Source organism: Python bivittatus, unplaced genomic scaffold (assembly GCF_059951505.1).
Source record: "Python bivittatus isolate LINGU-HERP-01145 unplaced genomic scaffold, Pbiv_v1 ctg000330_np1212, whole genome shotgun sequence".
NCBI lineage: Eukaryota > Metazoa > Chordata > Lepidosauria > Squamata > Pythonidae > Python > Python bivittatus.
The window spans coordinates 21555415-21578066 of record NW_028277058.1 but is presented as its reverse complement, the minus strand read 5'-3'; the positions used below and the strand labels follow the sequence as shown (position 1 = coordinate 21578066).

General features: G+C 34.8%; 1 protein-coding gene across 2 annotated transcripts in view; it reads right to left on the bottom strand.

Annotated features, from left to right (window-relative positions):
* Positions 1-238: 238 nt before the first annotated feature.
* The window catches only part of TBC1D15 (TBC1 domain family member 15), a 36869-nt gene continuing 14455 nt past the window's right edge, over positions 239-22652 (bottom strand). For both annotated transcript variants that reach the window (XM_007440989.3, XM_025174877.2), the window contains 13 exons: positions 22121-22331; positions 19839-19932; positions 15225-15422; positions 14987-15115; positions 13568-13671; positions 12806-12900; positions 12469-12585; positions 10714-10814; positions 9181-9280; positions 8645-8742; positions 4094-4210; positions 3053-3139; positions 239-694 (listed from right to left, as the gene is read on the bottom strand). In XM_007440989.3, coding sequence (XP_007441051.1) covers positions 491-694; positions 3053-3139; positions 4094-4210; positions 8645-8742; positions 9181-9280; positions 10714-10814; positions 12469-12585; positions 12806-12900; positions 13568-13671; positions 14987-15115; positions 15225-15422; positions 19839-19932; positions 22121-22331 — 1655 coding nt within the window. In that variant the 3' untranslated portion in view covers positions 239-490. The remainder of the gene's footprint in view (positions 695-3052; positions 3140-4093; positions 4211-8644; positions 8743-9180; positions 9281-10713; positions 10815-12468; positions 12586-12805; positions 12901-13567; positions 13672-14986; positions 15116-15224; positions 15423-19838; positions 19933-22120; positions 22332-22652) is intronic.

Sequence of the window (22652 nt, the reverse complement as noted above, 5' to 3'; positions counted from 1 at the left end):
ATTCAGTCTGCACAAATACTTAGTGTTTTGTAAACATCAGAAAAAGAATGCAATCCTTTCATTTACAAAGCAATGTTGTGGAGGTTATCATCTTTTTACTTAGGAAGTAGTATAGAAGAGTTGTGACATCTTAATGATATCCAAAAACTATCCATGCCCAAGTATTTTCAAAGTACAAGCAAAAGATCCATTTATTTCATGCCATTCACATTGTCTGATTCCCATTTCACTAAAGACAAAAAAAAAAAAAGCACTTTTATACAAATGTATTAAGGAATGTTACTGGAAAAACAGAAGGCTATTTTGGTAGAAGAAACTATAAAAATAATGTCATGTTATAAAGCTTTGATGCAGAAATATTACAGTACATGATCTCTTTTCCAATTCATTAAAGCTTAATCAACACAAACTCAAAATATCAACCCAAGTGCCTGAAACAAAACAGCCGTAATAAAGTGTCTGCTGAACAATGCAACCAGTGACACCAGCGTTAGTTTGTGGACGCCGCGTGTGCCGCTTGTTGAACGCTTTCATTTCTTTTGCTGGCAGCAGCAACAGGCGTAGAAACGTTTGGATACACTGATGCAAGGTAACTCATCCCATCGACAGGCTCATCTTCCCCAGCATCTGAATCTGGCGTTGTCATAGCACTATTTTCTAACCCCAAAACTTCACAAACTGCTTGAGGTAATTCCTATGAAGAAAAAAAAAAAAGACAAAAGCTCTTTTTGATTGCTGGGGTGTTATTCCTCCCGATGTATGCCATGTTTTGAAACAATATCCTGCCCAAAGACACCAGACTTCCTAATGCAGAAGTACACTGAACGATATAAACATGGCTTATAAATGTAAGTACATGAACTATCAAACCATACAACATATTTGACAGGAAAAAGTGAGTAGCAAGTGTCCCTAAGAAAGCAGCAAAATACAATAGCCAGGAGTCGCAATATTGCAACAGAACTTATTACTTTCCTAGGCAGGGGGAAATGCTGCACATTAGTATGGCTTCTTGCTTTTCTTTAATCTTGTCTCACATGTGCACATAACCTTGACATTAAAGAAAAAAGGAGAGGAAGTGTTCAAAGTCTCAAGGTATTCCACATCCCATCACACTGTCCTGGCAGAGGAAATGAAGTGTTGTATGTTGGCAAATCTCAAAATTCTATCCTGGTCTCAAAACCAGACCGCAAATCTGCTTTTGTGTTCCATCTTGTCAGGGAAACAAAATAGATTCAACGTACTGCAAAATACTGCTTCGTGAACAGAAAAGTGCTACAATAGCTGCTTTCTGCCCCAATCCTGCCGTTAAATCTAAAAGTAAGAAAACAAATGGATGGAGGCAGTTGCCAGAGGAGGAGCATCAGCAAGATAGGCAATCACTCCGAAGTATTCCTTCTATACACTGTGTGCACAATTATTAGGCAGGTGAGTATTTTGACCATATCATCATTTTTATGCATATTTTCCACCTCCAAACTGTAGAAACCTGAATGCTTATTGGATATAAGCATATCAGGTGATGTGTATTTGTGTAATGAGGGAGGGTGTGGCCTAAGGAGATCAACACCCTATATCAAGGTGTGCATAATTATTAGGCGGCTTCTTTTCCTCAGGCAAAATGGGCCAAAAAAGAGACTTAACTGACTCTGAAAAGTCAAAAATTGCAAAAAGTCTTTCAGAGGGATGCAGCACTCTTGAAATTGCTAAGATATTGGGGCGTGACCACAGAACCATCAAACATTTTGTTGCAAAGAGTCAACAGGGTCGCAAGAAACGTGTTGAGAAAAAAAGATGCAAATTAACTGCCAAAGATTTGAGAAGAATCAAACGTGAAGCTACCAGGAACCCATTATCCTCCAGTGCTGTCATATTCCAGAACTGCAACCTACCTGGAGTGCCCAGAAGTACAAGGTGTTCAGTGCTCAGAGACATGGCCAAGGTCAGGAAGGCTGAAACTCGAACACCACTGAACAAGACACATAAGTTGAAACGGCAAGACTGGGCCAAGAAATATCTGAAGACAGATTTTTCAAAGGTTTTATGGACTGATGAGATGAGAGTGACTCTTGACGGACCAAATGGATGGGGCCGTGGCTGGATCAGTAACGGGCACAGAGCTCCACTTCGACTCAGACGCCAGCAAGGTGGAGGTGGGGTACTGGTATGGGCTGGTTTTATTACAGATGAGTTAGTTGGAACTTTCCGGGCTGAAGATGGACTCAAAATCAACTCCCAAACCTAATGCCAGTTTTTAGAAGACACTTTCTTCAAGCAATGGTACTGGAAAAAGTCTGCATCTTTCAAGAAGACCATGATGTTTATGCAGGACAATGCTCCATTGCATGCACTGATGTACTCCACTGCGTGGCTAGCCAGTAAAGGCCTCAAAGATGAAAGAATAATGACATGGCCCCCTTACTCACCTGACCTAAACCCTTTTGAGAACTTGTGGGCCCTTCTCAAATGGGAGATTTACGGTGAAGGAAAACAGTACACCTCTCTGAACAGTGTCTGGGAGGCTGTAGTTGCGGCTGTACAAAAAGTTGATCGTCAACAGATCAAGAAACTGACAGACTCCATGAATGGAAGGCTTATGACTGTTATTGCAAAGAAGCCTGGCTATATTGGTCACTGATTTTTTGTTTGAAATGTCAGAAATGTTTATTTGTAAATTTTGAGTTATTATTCTCACTTTAACAGATGAAAATAAACAAGCGAGATGGGGGAATTTTCGTTTTTCATTTAGTTGCATAATAATTCTGCACACTAATAGTTGCCCAATAATTGTGCACACATAGATATGCTCCTAAGAAAGCCAAAACCTCACTTTTACTTTCTTAAATATTCAGGTTTGAGGTTTATTAACATTTTGGATTGACCGAGAGCACTGTAGTTGTTCAATAATGAAATTCATCCTCAAAAATACAACTTGCCTAATAATTGTGCACGCAGTGTACTTCCAAACACTGCAGTCCATGTTTTGAAGGATTAGTTTAAGCTACCCATGATTTCTTCACATACTACTTATAAAAAGCATTTCACTTTTTACCTTGCAATTCATCATCTGCATAGAAACAGCTTCTGCTTTGCAAAGTACATCCTCCACATCCATTTTCATAGACAATTCATTGATATGCTAATATAAAATAAAGAAAAAAATAAGGTCAGTGTAGGAAAAGATGAAGTGTGTTATATTAAATGTGTAACTTTCTAAGTTACAGAATTTTGGCATTTTCTTTTAAAGGTTATTGCTATCTTGATTAATACACTTCCACTATTAGAATACAATTGAGATTTAGTTCTCTATGTATGTTTGTGAAAGGAAGACTAGCTTTGCCCAAATAATTTACACTTAAAATTGAAGGAACATTTTAGATATATTGAGAATATGGTAACAAAGCAACATTCTTCCTCTTATTCATCCAATCTTTCTTTTTACTGGAAGTGTACATCATCTTAAATTCAGAGACTTCTTTTGGGTAAAATATAGTACATAAATTATACACCCTGTTGGATTTAGAATGCTTGATATGGTAGTTTTAAGCTGGTCAGTTCTCTGGGCTAAGCCACAGCCAACAGCTGCCTCCACTATTGAACTGAGTACTGAGAGTGGACAACATAATGGATTGCCATTTTCCTAAGAAGTAATACATTGGAATAGCCTTTGGATGTTTTTTTGTTTGTATTGAACCATGGGTAACTTTACTCACTATAGCTTAACTTCCCTCCACCAGTTCTACCAAGAACTTCCTATTTCTACTTGAAGCCTTTGTCCTAGGGCAATGCATATAGGAAGATTTTGTGGTTGCTTCAGGACAAAAAAGAAGTTCCACTGCTTGCTTTATAAATCAAATAACCAGCATTCTGTATATGAACAATCTGATTTATGTTTCTTTTGATATTACTGTTGTCTGCTAACTCAACATTAAGATGAGTATCTTTCATCACAGAATAAGTATGGTTGACTACCAACATTTGTTAAACCTCTCTCACTTCCTACAGGATTTAGAATAGAATGCTATTCATTTTTTAACAACCAAGACAGAAAAGATAGAAAAATAGTCTAGATTTACTTTAATGCAACAGATACCTTGAGTATTTCATTAAAGCCATAATGTTTCTCCATTATTTGTTGTTTTTCAGATTCCAGAATAGCACAGCATATAAGAAGGTGGAAATTCTGACAAGGCAAATCTGTCCACATCACCTAGTAAAACATTCAAGTTGCTGATGAATAAAGAAAAGAATCTAATCTGGCCATTTTAGTAACAGAAAATAGCCTTGTTTAGTAACCAAAATGATCTTAGTAATAATTCTTTTGTTAGTAAAACATTATTTGGCAGAGGTTTTAGTTTTCTACAAAAATATTTTCAATAGTATTTATACTGTTTATCAGTGGTAGGAAGCCTGTGGTTCCTTCCAGAAACGTTGGATTCCAGTCGCCTATCTTCTAAGCCAGGGTTTTTCAAATTGTGCTTTGTGCAACTCTAGAAAGGTTCCATGAAAAGTTGATGGGATACTGTGAGAGACTCCTCACACAAAGGTTAATTCAAACAAAGCCATTTCTCTATCACTTAGAGCTCTGACTCTTGATTGGGGGTTCCAGGAATTTTTTTTTAAAAACTAACAGGTCCCATAGCATGAAAATGCTTGAAAATCTTTGACCTAAGCCATTTCTGTGCACACAGACAACACAAACTATAGTGTCAGCAGAGTGCAAGCCGATGGTTAAATAAACTTCTATAGAGAAAAATATAATAAAATACTTCATATTGATATTTCAGCTACTATCTTGAACATTCACTGAGGAAAGAGTCAACATGAAACTTAGTCCAGAGTAAATATGTATTCTTAAATGCAGTGAACTAAAAAATATTAAGAATGAATGTATGTATATTATGTGCTGTTCTGAACACAGTTTTCCATAACAGTCTGCAATTTTTGTTTTGTTTTGTTTTGCTTGGACACAGAAGAAGCATCTCCATCTACCAGAACCAATGAAGTATCACTGTCTTCATAGAAGTATTCCTTTGGTTTAGTCAATTGGTTAATATGAAATGTACACATTTCAGCCCATAAACAAATGCTTTAAACTTTTCTTCTATTAAAAAGGTTGTTTAATCATGGAAGTCTCACCTCTATACATTTTTAAATGCAACTCAATTTATTCATATTTGTACCCATTTATTTTTTAAGTCATAATTTTGGATGTTAAAAACAATGAAAGTAAGGATTTTGTATAGGATTGTTAAATTTTGCTCTGCAAAATCACAGTAGGTCAGGATTATGCTTACAACATCCAAATCACTCATTAATACTCCAAATTCTCCCCAACACACTGTTTCCATCACCTGGGAGCCTTTGATGTGCCATGCAAAGGCCCATCCTGGCTCTCCAGTTAATGGAATTTGCATATCAATTGTTTTATGGTTTTATGGTGGTTGTGAGAGCTGTCCAAAGTTGCACTCTAAGATGGGACGTCATACAAATGTTTTAAATAAAATAAAATAAAAACAAAAACCACTGCATTAGCTCATCTCTTAAACTTTTTGTCATATAATAAATGTTTCCATGCCGTGTGTGTGTGTATGTGTGTATTGATATTTCAGTTGAATCAATTTACATGTCAATCAACCTTATCTATATAGTTCATAAGCAAGGTATTGTATTTTGTATGTATAGCTCATTTCTTATTACAGATTTTTCTGAAGGCCCTGACAAGAAAAAAGGCAGAGCAATTAATGTGCTGTTAGCATCAGCCATCTACAACTAACTTTATATATTTCTAATAAGGCTTAAAAATTATTACATGGAAATACATGTTACTGAAAGTCAGGGAACAAAACCCAAAAATTGGCATAATAGGGTAAGTAACATAGGCTGTCAGGAAACAAAACTACTTCAACATGGCTAAGAATGAATTTGTGTATTCTTCACTAGGAGAGAAAACAAAGAGGAACAGGAATCCAGAGAAGGTAAAAAAGAAATGTCTAGAAACATTAGAGATACATAATTAAACCTATCTTTAAGATTTCCCTTGAAAAAAAAATCTAACTATGACCCATTTCACGTGAGACTTTAAAACTCCACATTTTCATTAATATTTCTCATGTCTGCCCCTCGACATTTGACATCCTGGAACTCCTTGTCCCTTTTTATTTTCTTTATAGTGGATATTATCTCATCTCTGTATTCATCTTGCAAAAACTACAGAAAATGGGGAAAAAAATAATTTCTCATTACATTGTCCCTCAAATAGTGGGGTACACTGTTGGTTTCCAAGCAGTAAGGCAGGCAGATCTTCCTTATACTAATAGTGGGGTGATAAGAAAAGAAACAGAGACTGTGAAGCTGAATTTCCAGGGCAAGCATTTACCTTTGTCCAATTATCTTACTATAAAAGGACTTGCCCAGTTTAGGCCACAATCTTATGGCCCTTGGGGCACTATTCCAGAACCCACTGAATAGATTAGATTTTTTTCCTCCAAGTGCTTAAAGATCTGTAGCCATTCTCTCCTGAAAATACCGCTCTAAGTCAGGAGACAGAAAAAGGAAAGGGTGGTAATGGTGAGTCAGAAGAGAGCGCTAAATAATGAATATCCTCCACCTGGAGGAAAAAGCAGCCCTTCAGTGGGCTAAAGTATTTCTTTCCCATTGTGTACAAAGGGAGCTATTTCTCCTTTAATTTCACTCTGCTGAATTGAGAATGTCTAAGGCAGTTAATTAGGAGCAAGTAGGACTGCTCTGGCCTTAACAAAAGTAGAACATCATGAAGCTGTTAATAGTACTATTGCCTTGAAAAATCACATCTAAGAAAAGAGAATGTTACTGTGTTTGAGTACTGTATTGTAGTGAGAAATTGGGGGAGGAGGAAAAGAAAAAAAACAAGAGTCAAAATAAGGTAAGCTTGAATATATCATTAACTATGATTTGCATAATTTGACTAACAAGGACAGTGATATGTAGCACTACTTTCAAATTTCTATCCCATTTGGTGGAAAAGGAGAGAATTAATTGGTCATTAATGTGTAACATCTGCATCCACCTACAAGTATCCTACCATCAGCTGGATACATCACTGGTTCCAAAAAAAAAGAAAAGGTAAAGTTGGCTTCTCATAAACTTGAAGAAGGTAGAGGAGTGGAGCACTATTGATGACTTAGATGAAGAAGTAGGTAGAACCTTTATCAAATTTTCAGACAACACAGAAAAGGGAGAGAACTAAAGACACTACAGACAGAAGAATAAATATAATAAAAATGGACATTGGAATGCATCAAAATAAAATTAAAGAGATAAATGCAGTTTTATATTTAAGAAAAAAATACTTATCTTGATATATAGTAAATAATGAACTGTTCCATAAGCTGAACATGAATCAATAGTGCAATGGTACACCAAAACAGGCAATAATATTTTAGAGTGTTTTAATAGAGCTACAGTTTCCAGAAGATATAATTCTACATTAGTCAGATCTCATCTAAAAGTCTACATCTAATGCTAGGCACTCTACTTTAAAAAGAAAGTAGATAAAGTGGAATGATTCCAAAGAAGGCAATGAATAATAATGGGCATGACTAAAAATTGATAATATGTGATAGCTTGCACACTAGACATCAGATCAAAGGATAAATGGTTATAGTCCCACTATCTCCTCTCTCTGTAACCTGATCCAATACAGCATTGTTACAGAAAGACTGAATCTTTCCAGCTTCTGTCCTTCAAGTAGATACCATTGTTATGATTTCCCTTTTACATGACTAAAAAAAGCTAAAACGTTATTAGTTCTCCAGGATTATTTAAATAACTTGGTTTTGTTTGGTTTCGAAGGAGTGTATTAATGTATATATAAATCTTAAACTTTTCCTTATGACACCCCACAGTATCTGTATCTTGGATGTCCTCTAATTTTTCTACACTTTTTACTGCAATACTGTGTATATTCTAGTTTATTCAATTTAATGATAAATTTATTTTTCATATAAATTACATGTAAAATATAAACTTTAGGTCACCATTTTGGGACTAAAAAAATAAAGGCAAAATCTTCTAACAGGATTGTTACCTTTTGGTGGGCAAAGTGGCATAAGGGATACAAAAAGTACGGCCTGCCAGCATTTCTTTTATGTTCCCCAGAGTAGGTCATGTCAAAGTTTTTGGCTTTTTTGTTTTATTTTGTTTTGTTTTTGCAGTTTGAGTGTGTATGAGTAGGGATAATGTTAAGGAGAACAAGTTTATAGGTGCTTAAAACACCCATTTTCCCACTTAAAACTTCAGATCCCCACAAAAATGAGTCCTGGTCCATCTGCTTTTGGAGCTCTTAATCGATCATGCAATGCCTGATCTGGCCACCGTTCATTAGGTGATCTCTTAACATTGTATTCTGTGCTATTAACAAATATTCCAGTACTATGTTTTTAAAAACTTGAACACTTTAGCTGAACTATAATTCAACTTAGATATATTTCCACAACTTAATAATCAGAGTCATGAAAGAATTTTCCACTTTTTAGGGGAAAATAAATTATACCAGGAAAAAATAATGAAAATAGTTTATTTGTTCTCTAGAATATCAAGTTTTCTGCATTTAAGCCAGTGCATCAAAATTTAAATGCTGCCATAAAACCACTACTTTTCTTACCTCCCATAAGCGAAGAATATCTTGAAAACTAAATTCTCTTTTAAATCTTATTAGAAGCCATCGGAAACAAAAATAAAGATAGCCTGAATCTTGAGATTCTAAAGAAATGGGGGGAAAATACATAAAACCTGTTAGAAAATTATTTTAACTTCACAAGACAGGTGAAGAGAATTTATGGGTGAAGTGATGATGCCATAGACAAACATAATAATTGCCATGCCTCTTTCATTCTCAGTTCAGGATAAAAATCTAATCATTGCTAACCAAAGGTTATTTGAACTATGAATGCAGATAGGCTAAAACAGATCACCTGATTCACATTTAACAATAGGGCATAATGCTTGCTTTAGGCTAGAGATGTGTGAATTAGGAAAACTTGCTCTACAAACCACAATTAAGAAAACCTGGGTCAAAGTTATGCATGAAACAGGTTGCCATCTAAAAATAAAGACTACTGAAAACAAAGAAAATAACTGATGCAGAAAATGGTCTAAAGAAATATCTAGAATAACTTTTTTTCCTTAAATTATACATACCCAAATAGTTGCAGAATCCACTATCTAATAAGCGAAGTAAAGTACTCAGTTGAATTAACTGTGTCTTCATGCCTTGCATTTGCTCTTCAAAATTTTGATGCTTGATGAGAAGCAAATAGAATATTTTATGTGAGTACTCAGAAACAGTGATAAGACAATACAACTATATAAAAACATTTTTAAGTCTAAATCTAATTCTGGTCTTAACAGTTTATTTATCACATTTACATAGCCACCTATCTCACAATAAAGTGACTCTAGGCGGCTTACATAAAAACAATAATAAAATCCAAATGTTAAAAACTACAATTAAAAGATCAATAATATTATTAGTTTCAAGATAGTGGAGAAAATTGATGTTAAAAACAATGTAGCCATCTTATCAAATTGCCATTTCCTTGAGATCCCCAGGCCTGCTGACACAGCCATGTTTTAAGGGACTTCCAGAAGGATTTCAAGGATGGGGTCAATCTCACAGTTGATAGAATTATTTAATTCAACAAAAATGTAAATGAAAACTATGATAAGTATGGATACCTCTGTCTGTTTCTAAATAAATTACACCATATGTCCAAGTGTATTCACATATGGCTGTCCATATCCATCAATTCACTGAACTGATATACCTATATACTTCAAAATGTATGATAGCTGCCTTCTGAAAAGAATTGGGATAAATAACAATAATAGATTACAGAAGTTAGTATTATTGCATGTATATTGGGCTTGATAAATAATTATCTGCATGACAACGAACACAGGATTCCATTGTGTATGCTAATTTATATGGAAAGGGCATACAGATGAAGTCTGTGTGTTTTCATACACACACACACACACAGAGGGAGAGAGAGAGAGAGTAGAATCCACACTAAGTTCATTCATTCACATATATGAATGAAAGAATTTTGTGTAGGTTCCACCCTTTTCAGCAGAAAGAAAAGCTATGGAGGAATTCTCAAAGAAAATAAATTGAACCCTATTAGGTCAAAATCCTTGTGAATATGCATTCAATGCATTACTATGTCTGATCTCAGGTGAAACTCTAAGCATTTTATTCTATTATTCAGCCAAACAGAGTCCCAGAGCAGCCTAGATATGTTTGGCAAAATCCAAGAATTCCTATCTACCAGGTTATAATCTAAGTGACACCTGGGGAAATGGCTCAGGAGGGAAGACAACAAAAAATCAGGTACCAGTTCTTAAATTTAAATACAAATTTAATAATGATCAACTAGAATGGAAGGTTCAAGCAGATTCAAGTTGCTAATCAGGAAAGAGAACTTCATAAGACACAAATTATATGTACAGTCTCCTTTAAAAAAACAATTTGCACTGTGACTATATAGGTACAATTCAGAATATTCTGTCTGCTACTGACGTCATATATTGCAGCTATTTTTAACACTTTATGTCTGAGTATACTATTCAATAAGAAATATACGATGAAGAAACAGAGAAGGTGACACAAGGAAATAACATTTTCCAATATTAACTTAAGAGAACAATAATACAGTAGATGAAAATATTTACCATTTGATCCATGTACAATGTGAAGCACCAGAAAGCATCCACTTCATTCTCCATCACATACAAAATAGGTGAAAGTAAGTCACTCATTCCTTGAACATATCCTTAAAAGAAAAGCATGAACTTTATTTTATTAATCAAATTTATGCGCCGCCCATCTAACATTTCTCCTTTCTGAGTTGTCAAATTTTGGAACTAAGAACAAATCCTTAAAAAAGATATACAAATAGGTATACATATACAGTAGATATACAAATAAGCACCAAAAAATAAAAAATAATTCCAGTACTTTTTAATACCTTTTTATATGAAGGAGATTAAAGTGTTAAAAGTAAGTATGTCTGATTAATACTGGACCTCTTCCATGACAGAAGATTACAATATAAATGTACTAAAAGATAAATAAGAAATATAATAAAGGTATGTTATATTCTGTATTTTAAGATGTTACCTAATATAATTTACTTTTTCTGCATGTTATTTACAGTGCTACTCTACTTAAAAAAATGTTGAATGGTAACATGATATGGAGATATGAGAATTATATTAAATCATATATTAAATTAGCAAAGTTGACCATATCCTTTTAGACTAACATTAAATTTTATGTATTTATTTATTAAATTTATATGCCGCCCATCTCCTCCAGAGTGTGACTCAGAAATTCTCACAAGTGGCAGGATCATGACCTCTATTTTGAAGAGGGAAAAGCCTTTTCTCTTCTCCATAAAGAAAAATTAGTTAAAGAAAAAATAGAGGATGCGGCCACATCTTACTTTTGGCAAATCATGGATAGCAAAACATAATACATCTTAGTTCTCGCTTAAGCAGTAAACCTGTGTCTAGGTTCCATCACCCTAGATTTGGATAGGAGCTTATTTGACAGAATGTTCCTCCACAAAAAACAAAAATACATGGCTTACAATCTTTATCTTCTGGGAAAGTAATCAAATGTTATTTCTATTGGCCATCATAAAAAGATCCCTTCTCTACTCTAAATAACAGTTTCTTCCTCCAATAAAATTAGAAAAAATTAAAGAAAAAAGACATATTATCCACCATCTTACTTCACCCTGTCAGTATTAAGATGAAACACATGTGTTTTTTTTAAACAGACAAAATATTCCTAGTTTCTTTCTATATTCAGAACATATTCCTTAGTACAACTAGCAGAATGTAAAACTCAAAAGTAATTATTTGAATATAATAATTACTGAATATATTAGACTTTAACTCTCACGTTAATGAATGCTGAGCTAAATAAATAAGTGAACTGGAAGAAAACAACTGTAACATGGTTCATCTAGAACCAATATCCTAATATTCAAAGTGTCCCAAACAATTAATAACAGTGAATGAAAAATGGAGCTGAGAAGCAGAAAGAAACAACATAGAACATACCTTTTGGAAAAAAGGAGGAACTGTTATTTATAAGGAACAAGGTAGGACAGATCCTATCTCTGATAATCTATATATTGTCAAAAATGGCAAGGCCAAGACTGTATACTAGATAAAAGTAGAAAACAACAGGCACTAGTCACTCCTGTTGGTACCAACCTGCTCACGAAGGAAAAATTTACTCTGAGATGGTGAGTCTATAATCAAAAGCACTAAAAGTGACCCTCTCTTTGTATAAAAAGCCCCATCTTATTCATCTCTTAATTAAAATTTTAATAATGAACACAGACTGTTTTTCCAGATTAATTTCAAGAAATAACACTTCACAGGGTCAATAAAACTATATAAAGCTTTACTTACCCAGATCAAAGTCATACATACAATAGGTCATCAAAATGTCATGAAGCAGTATCAATCCAGGATTATTTTGACCCTCATAAAATTTGTTTGTTCGATCAGTTCTGTTTACATCCTTTTCTGGGGGGAAAAAAAAAAGCACAGATTTACTGCATTTTTGAAACAGCTTGAAGCCTATGTTATCTGTTTACATGGGAAGAGTACTGCAAGTAAGAGTAACTCAGATGTACTGAAATCATCTTTAAAAAACATACAATGTATTTTCATCCTAATAATAGGAAAAATGTTAGTTTATCTCTAATATTTATATTGTATGGAATTCTATACTTCTAAAAATTACCAATAAGACTTCTGTAATCCCTCAATCTATAGTTTCTTTTTTCTTGTTCTTCACTGACAGATTTCCACTGAAGCTTCATCCTGAAATACTCATCTCTAAAGAATAAAAAATAAATAAAAAATCATAAAGCATGATAATGATATTGTGTAATTTGAAATATGGAGCATTTAAAAGAAAGCAAGCAAGTTCACATGGTACATTTGTAAGTAACTAGTTGGTAGTTACTACTTTGCATAGGAATAACATTCACACTAAAAAACCCCAAAGTTATGACTTTTCCATAGTCTTTAGCCTGTATAACTCATTAAGAACACAAAATATAATTTAACAATCTAAGATTAAATGCTGTCCTCCAAACACACAGTTTATATCTCACATGACAGTTATCCCTATACTAAACCCTGGTTACACATATTTAGTGAAGGAATGGGCAATGTGTGGTCCACATCTTGTTTTGGGGCCTAAGAGAACCCACAGAACATACCAAAGAAATTTGGCAGCAAACCAGAAAACGATAAATGCATGCTTTACTGCCAATTTTTAACAATTGGCAAAATAAAATCAGTGTACAAATCATAGACATACCCCTATAGAAAACTTCATGCCTCCAAAATCTCAGCACAACCACTCACAATGTCATTACCCTACAAACTTAAGCCACATTCCCCAATCCCACAGAAAGGCATGACATCCAGCCACCACAATTTTGCTTCTGCTTCAACATGTCACTACTGTCTCACTGTTTTAAAATATCATGCTTACGTTTTCCTTTTCTGCATACTTGTCCTCTCATCCCTAGTACTATTCCAAGGATAGTAACCCAACAGGAATTTCCACACTTCTTTCCTCAAAGCATGACAGAGCCCCTTGGGAGAAAAAGAAAAAAGGATAAAGGCAACACTGGGCACTTTCTAAGTAAAACAAGACAACCAGGAACAAAGAAAGCAAGTAGTTCCATAAGGGTAGGGCTGCCATCCTTAATTGCTACCTACTATTTCTACTGGGTCTTTGCTCAAATTCCTTTGTTTCATCTCTTGTGATGTAGTCAAGATGATTCCCATATTTTCATGAGTAGGTTAATTTTCTATTTTTTTATAATATTTCAGATTTTGGTTTCCCAGGCTTAATTTTGTAGCACTAATAAAAATAGTTTGGCCTTTCGTAACTTCTTCTCCGTATTATTTCTCTCTCTCTCTAGCCTGTTTGTTTTCCCTTGGCTTGTGTCATCAATTTTTAGACTGAGAAACCTTAGAAGGAATATGACTTCCTATAATTATCAAAACATTTCATTTCAGTGCTTTAAAAATGACTATGAGGTATAGTAACAAAGAAGTTATTGCTTTGCTTTGCTTTGAAAGATTTAGGCAGCCATCCAAGTGGCATGCAGATAGACAGATCATATCTGCTTTCATCTTCTTACTGATACTTCATCTGTGTACTTCAGAGCACATTCCCTCCTCAATGTATCTTTTATATGAATGATACAAATGAAAACGAGGTACTCTTTATATAAAAATGTAGATTTGGAAAAAAGTTAAACATTATAGTAAAGTTAGCACATTCTATTAGTTTCTCTCTTTAAGGATTGGTAGAATACTATTATTATTTGTTCTATGTATTTTGCATACTGTCTCTGTTTTTCAGATTTATATCCTATCTTTCATCCAGGAGCTCAAGTAGGCATACACAGCATTCCCTATCCAATTTTTCTCCATGACAGTAATCTTTTGAGGTAGGCTGTGCAGACATAAACTGACTGGTCCAAGGTAACCCAATGAGCTTCTATGGATGAAGATGGCCTTGAATCTGGACCCATCACCAGTCTTAGTCCAACTCACTAAACACTATACTAAACAATTTAACTCCAAGGGATTGTTATTCCTGGATTCTGGCCCCTACAATTGATTTGGTAATAACCAGATCACCATTATATAATAACATAGCACTTCTGGCTGACATCTACATACTAATAATCTCTGAAATTGGTTTACAGTTTGTTTTTATTTAATTAATGAATTATTAACCTCAAAACTAGTCTTAAAATAAATCGTTTTTCCATAGTTTTAAAGTTCATTTATCATTGTTAAAGGCTAATCAGACTTTAGTATTTCTAACTAGCTATAATATATATATATATAAAAAAATTCACACATTTTTTAAAGAGATAACTTAAGATATTACCCCTCTGAATATCATTTGTTTAATAGAGTCCACATTCAAGATTCTTCCTTCAGAATCCATATTCTTAGTCCACTCTTCAACTGATACTGGTTGCCTTCTATGAGCTTCAGGTCGTTTTCCTAAATCAATCTAAGACATGTATAAAAAATCTGTTACATTATTGCCAAGGCATTCATTTTAAAACCACCACAAATGAATATCCTGTTATCATCTAAACTTCCAAGAACTTAAAACTCACTCGTGTAATGACTTCAAATCCTGGTTCTTCCTGTTGATTTATTTTTAGTCCTGGAATAGCATCACTAATGAAGTCTGCCATTTCTGATGGAGGCCGCTGCTGATTTGTTAAGTCACTTCCTCGTAAACTGTCAAAAATATAGTTGGTCACTTTGGAAAACCCTCCCATTGTTGTTGTGTAAGGATCCTTTTTCAATTTCTAAGAAAAACCAAGATAGAGTTTGTTTAGATGGATGCATGGATATGTGAAGAATGGTGAGATGTTGTGGTGAAAACTAGGCTTATCACAATAATATCACATTAAAATAAGTGTGTGTGTGTGTTTTTAATGAAACAGAAGAAGCAAAACTTGAATACTTGGTTTAGAATTTGCAACTGCTACAGAATTCTGCAGACAGAATGCTGTGTATCCATGGGCTATGCACATGTTACATCAGACTATTAGCTACATAGTAGGCTTCAATATCTTGCTGCTGACACACAAAACCCAGAACGGTCTGGGTTTAAGTTACCTAACAGATCAACTTCTCCATTACAGATCTACACAATCCATAAAAATAGAGAAAGCATTCCATTTTATATGCCCTGAAGAAACCTATATGATAGAGTATATGGAAGCTGGCTATCTCTCTTTGGAGTGCTCCCCCTCTCTTCCCAACTCCCAATCCCCCGATTACTCAGGAAAGAACAGTTTTATTTTTTTTTTAATTTATATATCAAATTTGTCACCGCTCATCTCATTGAAATGACTCTGGGCGGTTTACAGCAGAGATAAAATCAATTAAAATACAATATAAAAACAATCTTAAAAAATTCGGAGAATGATGGAGATTTGGCAAATAACTCAGGTAGCGTCGTCGGTTGTTATGTATTCTTCCCTAGCTGAGTGCATGTATACACAGAGGTTTTTAAACCCTTATAGGATTAAAGCTTCTGTCACTAAATGGAATTAGAAGCAGAACAACCTGCCATATTATGGAGAGATTTTCGTTTTCCTTTGACTTCTTCTTTAATGGTATTTGCCAATATCCAGTTATCAAGTTGATAGTAGAGAGATACTGGGCATTACTTTGTCTACCTAGATCTTCTATACCAGGCATTAGATAGCTGTTGAATTAGTGATTAAAGTCACCTGTTGCATGTCTATACCAAACTAGATCTCACTGTTTGGTTTTGGCGCCAACACAATAGGGGAATACCATTCAATGTGAGATGGTTCAATCACTCCCAGTTTCAAAGTTTTATCCACCTCTTTTTCTAATACTTTCTGGAGTCTCTCTGCAACAAATGGGGTCTCTATCATACTGGTTTGACATCCCAGTATCAATGACATGCTCCACTAACATGGCACACTGGTAAATGTAGTTTGGAAGATTTGAATCAGATTTTAGACATTCTTTTTATAGTGACAGATATTGCTTGATCTGCACTTCCTGATTACTGGTACTGTCCAAACCTTTTATTTCTTATCCATGAGCTCTTGATTATTCTTACTCCAGAAAAGGACAGGATTGTCTTTTCTTATATGTCATTTTTAATTTTATATTTTTCACTGTCCAGATCAATTTAAGTCACTACATATTCAACCAGATTTTTAGGGGATTTGCTTGTTACTCCAGTTTTGACTATACCCATATACTATTTTGAAAGGACTAAATCCTGTTGAGGTTTTCAGTTCTTCCCTGTATACAAACATGAGGCATGGCAACCAGGTATCCCAATGAATGGGATACCATTCTGCATATTTTTCTTAACATGTGCTTGAGAGTCTGAATCAAGTATTCTGTCCTCATATCTTTTAATACCATAGAGATGGGATTTTAGGGATGTTTTAGGAGGATTGACTAAAAATGACTTCCTTGATCTGTCAAGATATGATGAGTATACCACTCTATTTAATGTATCTGCTATCTGTTAAGTTGCAGGCAGGTTGAGACCACTGTCATATTTTTGTATTGTTTATTGTTCTAGTTGTTTTAGTCCAGGCTGTGTTTATGTAGGTTTTAACTGTTTTAATTGTTTCACTGTTCTTCAGATTTTGCAAGAGGTCCACAGTCTTCTGGAATGGGTAGCCATAGCAAATCTCATACATTAAATTAAATTAAATTAGTAGTTTGTAGTGCTGCTGCCTCAGAATACTGTGTTACAAAGTTACAAACCACTAATATGTATTTATTTCCTTCGGCTGTTGCCAGGACAAGACCTACTATGTTCATACTACTATGTACTGTTTGAAACTGGTTCCAGCATTATAAGCATATGTATAGCTTTACCCTTTACTCCTTTTCTCCTGACCAATTGGCATTCTCTACATGCCTGACAGGCCTACTGACATCTCCTCTGATCCTTGGCTAGTAGAACCTACATAATATTTGGTAGAGTGTTTTTTTCTCTCCACTCAAATGTCCAGAAAAAAGCTTTTCATGTCCTAGTTCTAGAATTCTATTCTATTCTTTCTTGAGCAACTGGTTTTCTGTACCTAATACAATATGTTATTGATAATTCATAAGTGGGTTTTTCAATCTGCTTGTCTCTGCTATCACTTCCTGGCAGCATGTTTCTAAAGAAGATTTTCCCTCTGTACATCCCCTTTATCAATTTCCCTTGGGATGCCTCCAGTATCCAGGGACTTTCCCTTAGCCTTATCTACTTTCCTAAGGATATTCTCTTTTCAGATTTACTTATAACCTGTGATGGAGACTGATGTCACATTCAGCCCAAGAACAACAGCGAGACAGCCCAAAACAGTTAAGCTCCTTTATTAGCTTACACCTAATAGACAGAATCTCACCAGACTAAATCTACACCACAACAACGGTTACTATAACCATGAGGCCCTAGGGAGGTGACAGTGTCATTCTCTTGGTTTTCCCACACTCCGGCTGGGGACCGAGGTGGTTCCCCTGGAATGTCTCTCCCCCCTCCTGGCAACCTTGAAGCTCCATTCCAGAACCCTCCCCACTCATGCCTTCCATCACATAACCTAATCCAATCTGGATGGGAAGGAAGAACATCTACTGTCTCCAGAATTGCCTTTTTTCTGTCTCTATTTACAATCAAAAGGGTAATTTAGTGATTACCCTAAACTTAGATACCCCAACCACCATAGTTTTGATCTGATAACTGGATAGTTGCTTTTGCTACCAATATAGGTCTACTAGGACCATAAGTGCATATTAAAGTCTGTCTGCTTCGTGAGTCAATTAAACCCAGGACAAGTTCCATTAATCTTAACTTATATTGTTATTTCTGATCCCTTGTGGGCTTGCAACATGGCTGAAAAAGGCTCTTTTCCCGTTTGCTTCACCAATCTTTAGCAAAATGCCCTACTTGCTACATATATAACAGTTTCTATCCTCCCCTTGGTTTGTTTAATCTCATGTAGATTGGGATGAAGTTGCTTTTCCCTGTGCACTTCCTTTCTCTCCCTTTTTCTTCATGTTCTCTTCTGGCCTCCTCAGCTCTTCTAGTTACAAGGTAATCTTCAAATATGGAGATTGCCTTAATTACTGCACTTGGCTGATGTTCATGCACCCAAAATCTATTAAAATCAAGCTGAGCCTGTAAGAATTGTCCAGAACAGCATCATCCATAATCTCCCGAAAACCATTAATTTCTGACTATAACCATTTTTTATCTAAATGCGCAGCCTTGCCCAAACTTATCTCACCCTTTTCTGTTTCTGTTAGTTATGTTACCTTATATTAGTAGAGGATCACTTCATTTACTTTCTTGTAATGCAATGCTTCCTAAGCAGATGGATGGATGGATGGATGGATGGATGGATGGATGGATGGATGGATGGATGGATGGAGACAGAGAGATAGATGCATATGCCCTCAAAGCCTTCCCTGTTAGGTGAATGAATTTAACCCAGCCATCCAATCTTCAACTGGCCATTTACATGATATTGTCACCTATTCAAACATAGTAAAAAATGACTCTATATCCTTATCTTCACTCAACTTATAGATGTTTATATTCTTAGCACAGGGTCCTCCACTCCCTCCTACACTAGAAGTAGAACTAGCTGGAGATGAAGATACTTATCCAATGACTCCTGTCTTCTGAGAAGGAAAATAAGCTCCATAAACATCTCTCTTTGAGCTTCTTTCTCTCTCCTTTCTTTTTCTGGGTGACTTCTAGTTAACTTAGCTTTCACCTTCAGCCTCAGAAGCTTCCAGTGCAGGATCTGAAACCATCTGCTTTTCAGCAGAAATCTTTGCCTTGTACTGCTCTGCTTGCTGGCACTGGGTATATGCTCCAAGGATGTTTCCCCATCTCCAGGATAGTAGCAACTGTATAAAAGTATTTTGTAGGGTTCAAGTACTTTTCTCCTTCTTCTGGAACTTGCTTGGCTTCCTCGCTTCATGCATCTAGCTTATCTGTATATGTCAGTCAACTCATTCATTCAAGATTTCAGGGATTCTTTTGGCTATGATTGGGCACACATTAGGCTGGATAAAGGCTTTTATAAACTTTATTAAGTTTCCAACTTTCTTTCAAGACAAGACTTTGGCCTCTTCCCCCCTGCCCTCCTGTTTATTCCAAGAAACTATTTTAATCTCTTAAACCTTACATTTAATTTTTACCATAAATAATACACTACACCAACCTGTATTAGGCCACATGTTGGTTCATCAAGGAGATTTTCAAAGGACTGTGAAATACTCTGACAGTTCACAAGAATCCTTTTATCCTGTTGAGATCTGAGTGGAAAAAAACAAAAAGCTTATTTCCTTACCGTCTATAATTCTGTTCCCTATTTTGGGTAAGCCAACAATAACTATAAAACTGGCATTTCAAAAAACAGTTGCTACAGAAAATAAACTGACCATATAATACTTGAAGTAGATATGCTTGTGTTTTCTACACATACAGTACAATACTGGTTACAAAGTTGAAAGTACTTGTTTATTACTTTTAGGCTTGAATTCACTACTGCCAGTTTCTTAAACAAAGCACTATTATTTTTAATATCACCTAAAAACTCTCACCTATTCTGTTATTAAAGCCTAAGACTTTAATAAATGTTATCACTCTTCAGTACTAACGTGAGTGGATGCATTTGTGGCAGAGGATATGAAATTCAACAGAAGATTACATCTTGGCCTTCTGAAAATGGGACTGTTAATAAATAAAAACTGCAGTTTTCTAATATTGTTCATGAAACAAAAGTTGTACTGAGTCATGCTTAGCTAACCTAAGAATGAAAAACCCTTAAGATAGCTGCATTTTAATTAAACTTGTCTTCAGTAAGGTTTATCATAAATGAGAATTACTTAACTTGTTCAGAGAAGTTATTTATGATAATGCTACTATGGTCACATAGACTGCTCCAGTATCATTAACTTAAAAAAACAAACAAACCTCAAAATATTTATTCTCTCTCATTGATTTAAGGTTCTAATTTGGAACCAATGATTAATAAAGGAGTCTAATTGGTCAGTCAGAGTACTCCATCATGTCCAAAGCTCTACTGGTGACTAACAGGGAGAAAGTGAAGAAAGAACAATGTTATCTGACTTTTTTTATTTTTCTTTTAAAATGAATCACTGTGAGTGGTAGAGGGAACACAATTAGTTATGGCTGGTCAATGGCTGATTTTAAGCTTCTGCAGAGTCAGATATGGATTCAAAGCTCACTCCATCCAATAACTAATACCCTACTTCTCCTTTGGCAGCATTCTAATGTCATGCTTAACTAACCCAAGGACACTGAAGATTTCTCATTGTCAGAAGGAGCTAGCCAGCTATGGTCTAATAATAATCTACAATGAAATCACTTTTATTTCCCAGTGTTATTTTTCCATGATGAGTATCCTAGAGGTGAAGCTAGATATGTGCAAACATTTCATCTTTGCAGATAGACTATTCCAGGGAACTCTGGAAAGTCTTGTTGTTTGCCTGAATCATGCCAAATCAGCTACAGTCTAGAGGTTTTCTGCAATTAAAACTTTTAGAATATGAAGTTGTTCATAGTACTGCAACATACACATAAACAAATTAAAGATGTTTGCCCTGGAACAAGGAAATAACTAAGGAGGAGGCTGGTTGGGAGACAAAGAGAAGAAGACTGCTTAAAAGTCTATTTTTTTGCAAATTGTATTATAGCTTTTGAATTTAGTACTCGAAAAAATTCCATCAAATGTCTGTGTCAGTGGTTTCTAAACTATGGGTAATTACCCCCAAATAGGTAATTTGCGCATATCCTGGGGGCAATGAAGCAATTTGTAATTCCTTGTTTGTGAGTCAAGATCTAGTTTGGGACTGCCACTGCTGAAACACAAAAAAAACAGTAGTGTCTCTTTTTTTGTGGGGGTAATGACATTATTCAAGACAGGGAAAACGGGTAATTGGGACAAACAGTTTAAGAACCACTGCTCTATATTATTGATCTTAAAATAATTAACAAAAGTTTTATCATATCATTATTCATTAAAAGTTACTCCTTATTTTTATTCTGCTTCTACAGACAATCTACAGTGATGCTTAAATGTTTGTGAACCCTTTTGAATTTTCAATATTTCTGCATAAATATGACCTAAAGCAAAATCTGTTCCCCACGCAAAGCCCTAAAACTCAATAAAGAGATTTATCAAGTAAATGACTCAAAAACATTATATTTGTTCATTTATTTATTCAGGAAAATGATCCAAAGCTACATATTTTTGTGTAGAAAAACAAATAGGTAGCTTTGGATCATTTCCCTCAGTAAATCAATGAACAAGTATGTTTTTGACTCACTTGTTTCACTGGGTTCTCTTTATCTAGTTTTAGACCTGTTCAGAGAACAGATAACATTTTAGGTCATATTTACGCAGAAATATTGAGAATTCAAAAGAGTTCACAAACTTTTAAGCACTGCTATAAGCTGCTTAATCCTAAGAATACTTACTCACAAAGCACCACATATTTTTTAAGTATCTGGATGAATAAACTGCTATCACCATGATGAAAATGAAGAGCTGGAAGGACAACATCATCCTTTAAGCAGAATACCAAATAGGACCATCCCATTCCTTCTTTGTTTTGCTTAATTGACTTTAAATCTGTTAAACTGAAAAGGAAGGACCACTTGCTATCGCCAGTTGTACGAACTGCAACATCTGAAGGAATAAATAAGATACAGTAAAGAGTATTTTCACAACTGCAGTATTTGATTAAACTCTGGTTATGATTTCCATTGCAACTGGGGAAATTTCCTCTAAAATAAATACTTGAAATGTCAATACTTCCTGGCTAAATGTTGAGTAATATAAAAAAAGCAAATAGCTATCCATTTTCAAAGATTTTAATTTTTAATTATAATTTATTATCATTTTATCATATCATTTTAATATGAACAAGGAATCAGTATTTATTCATTCACTCATTTATTTTTTCATTTTATTTATCAAATTTGTCATTGCCCATCTCATTGAAACAAA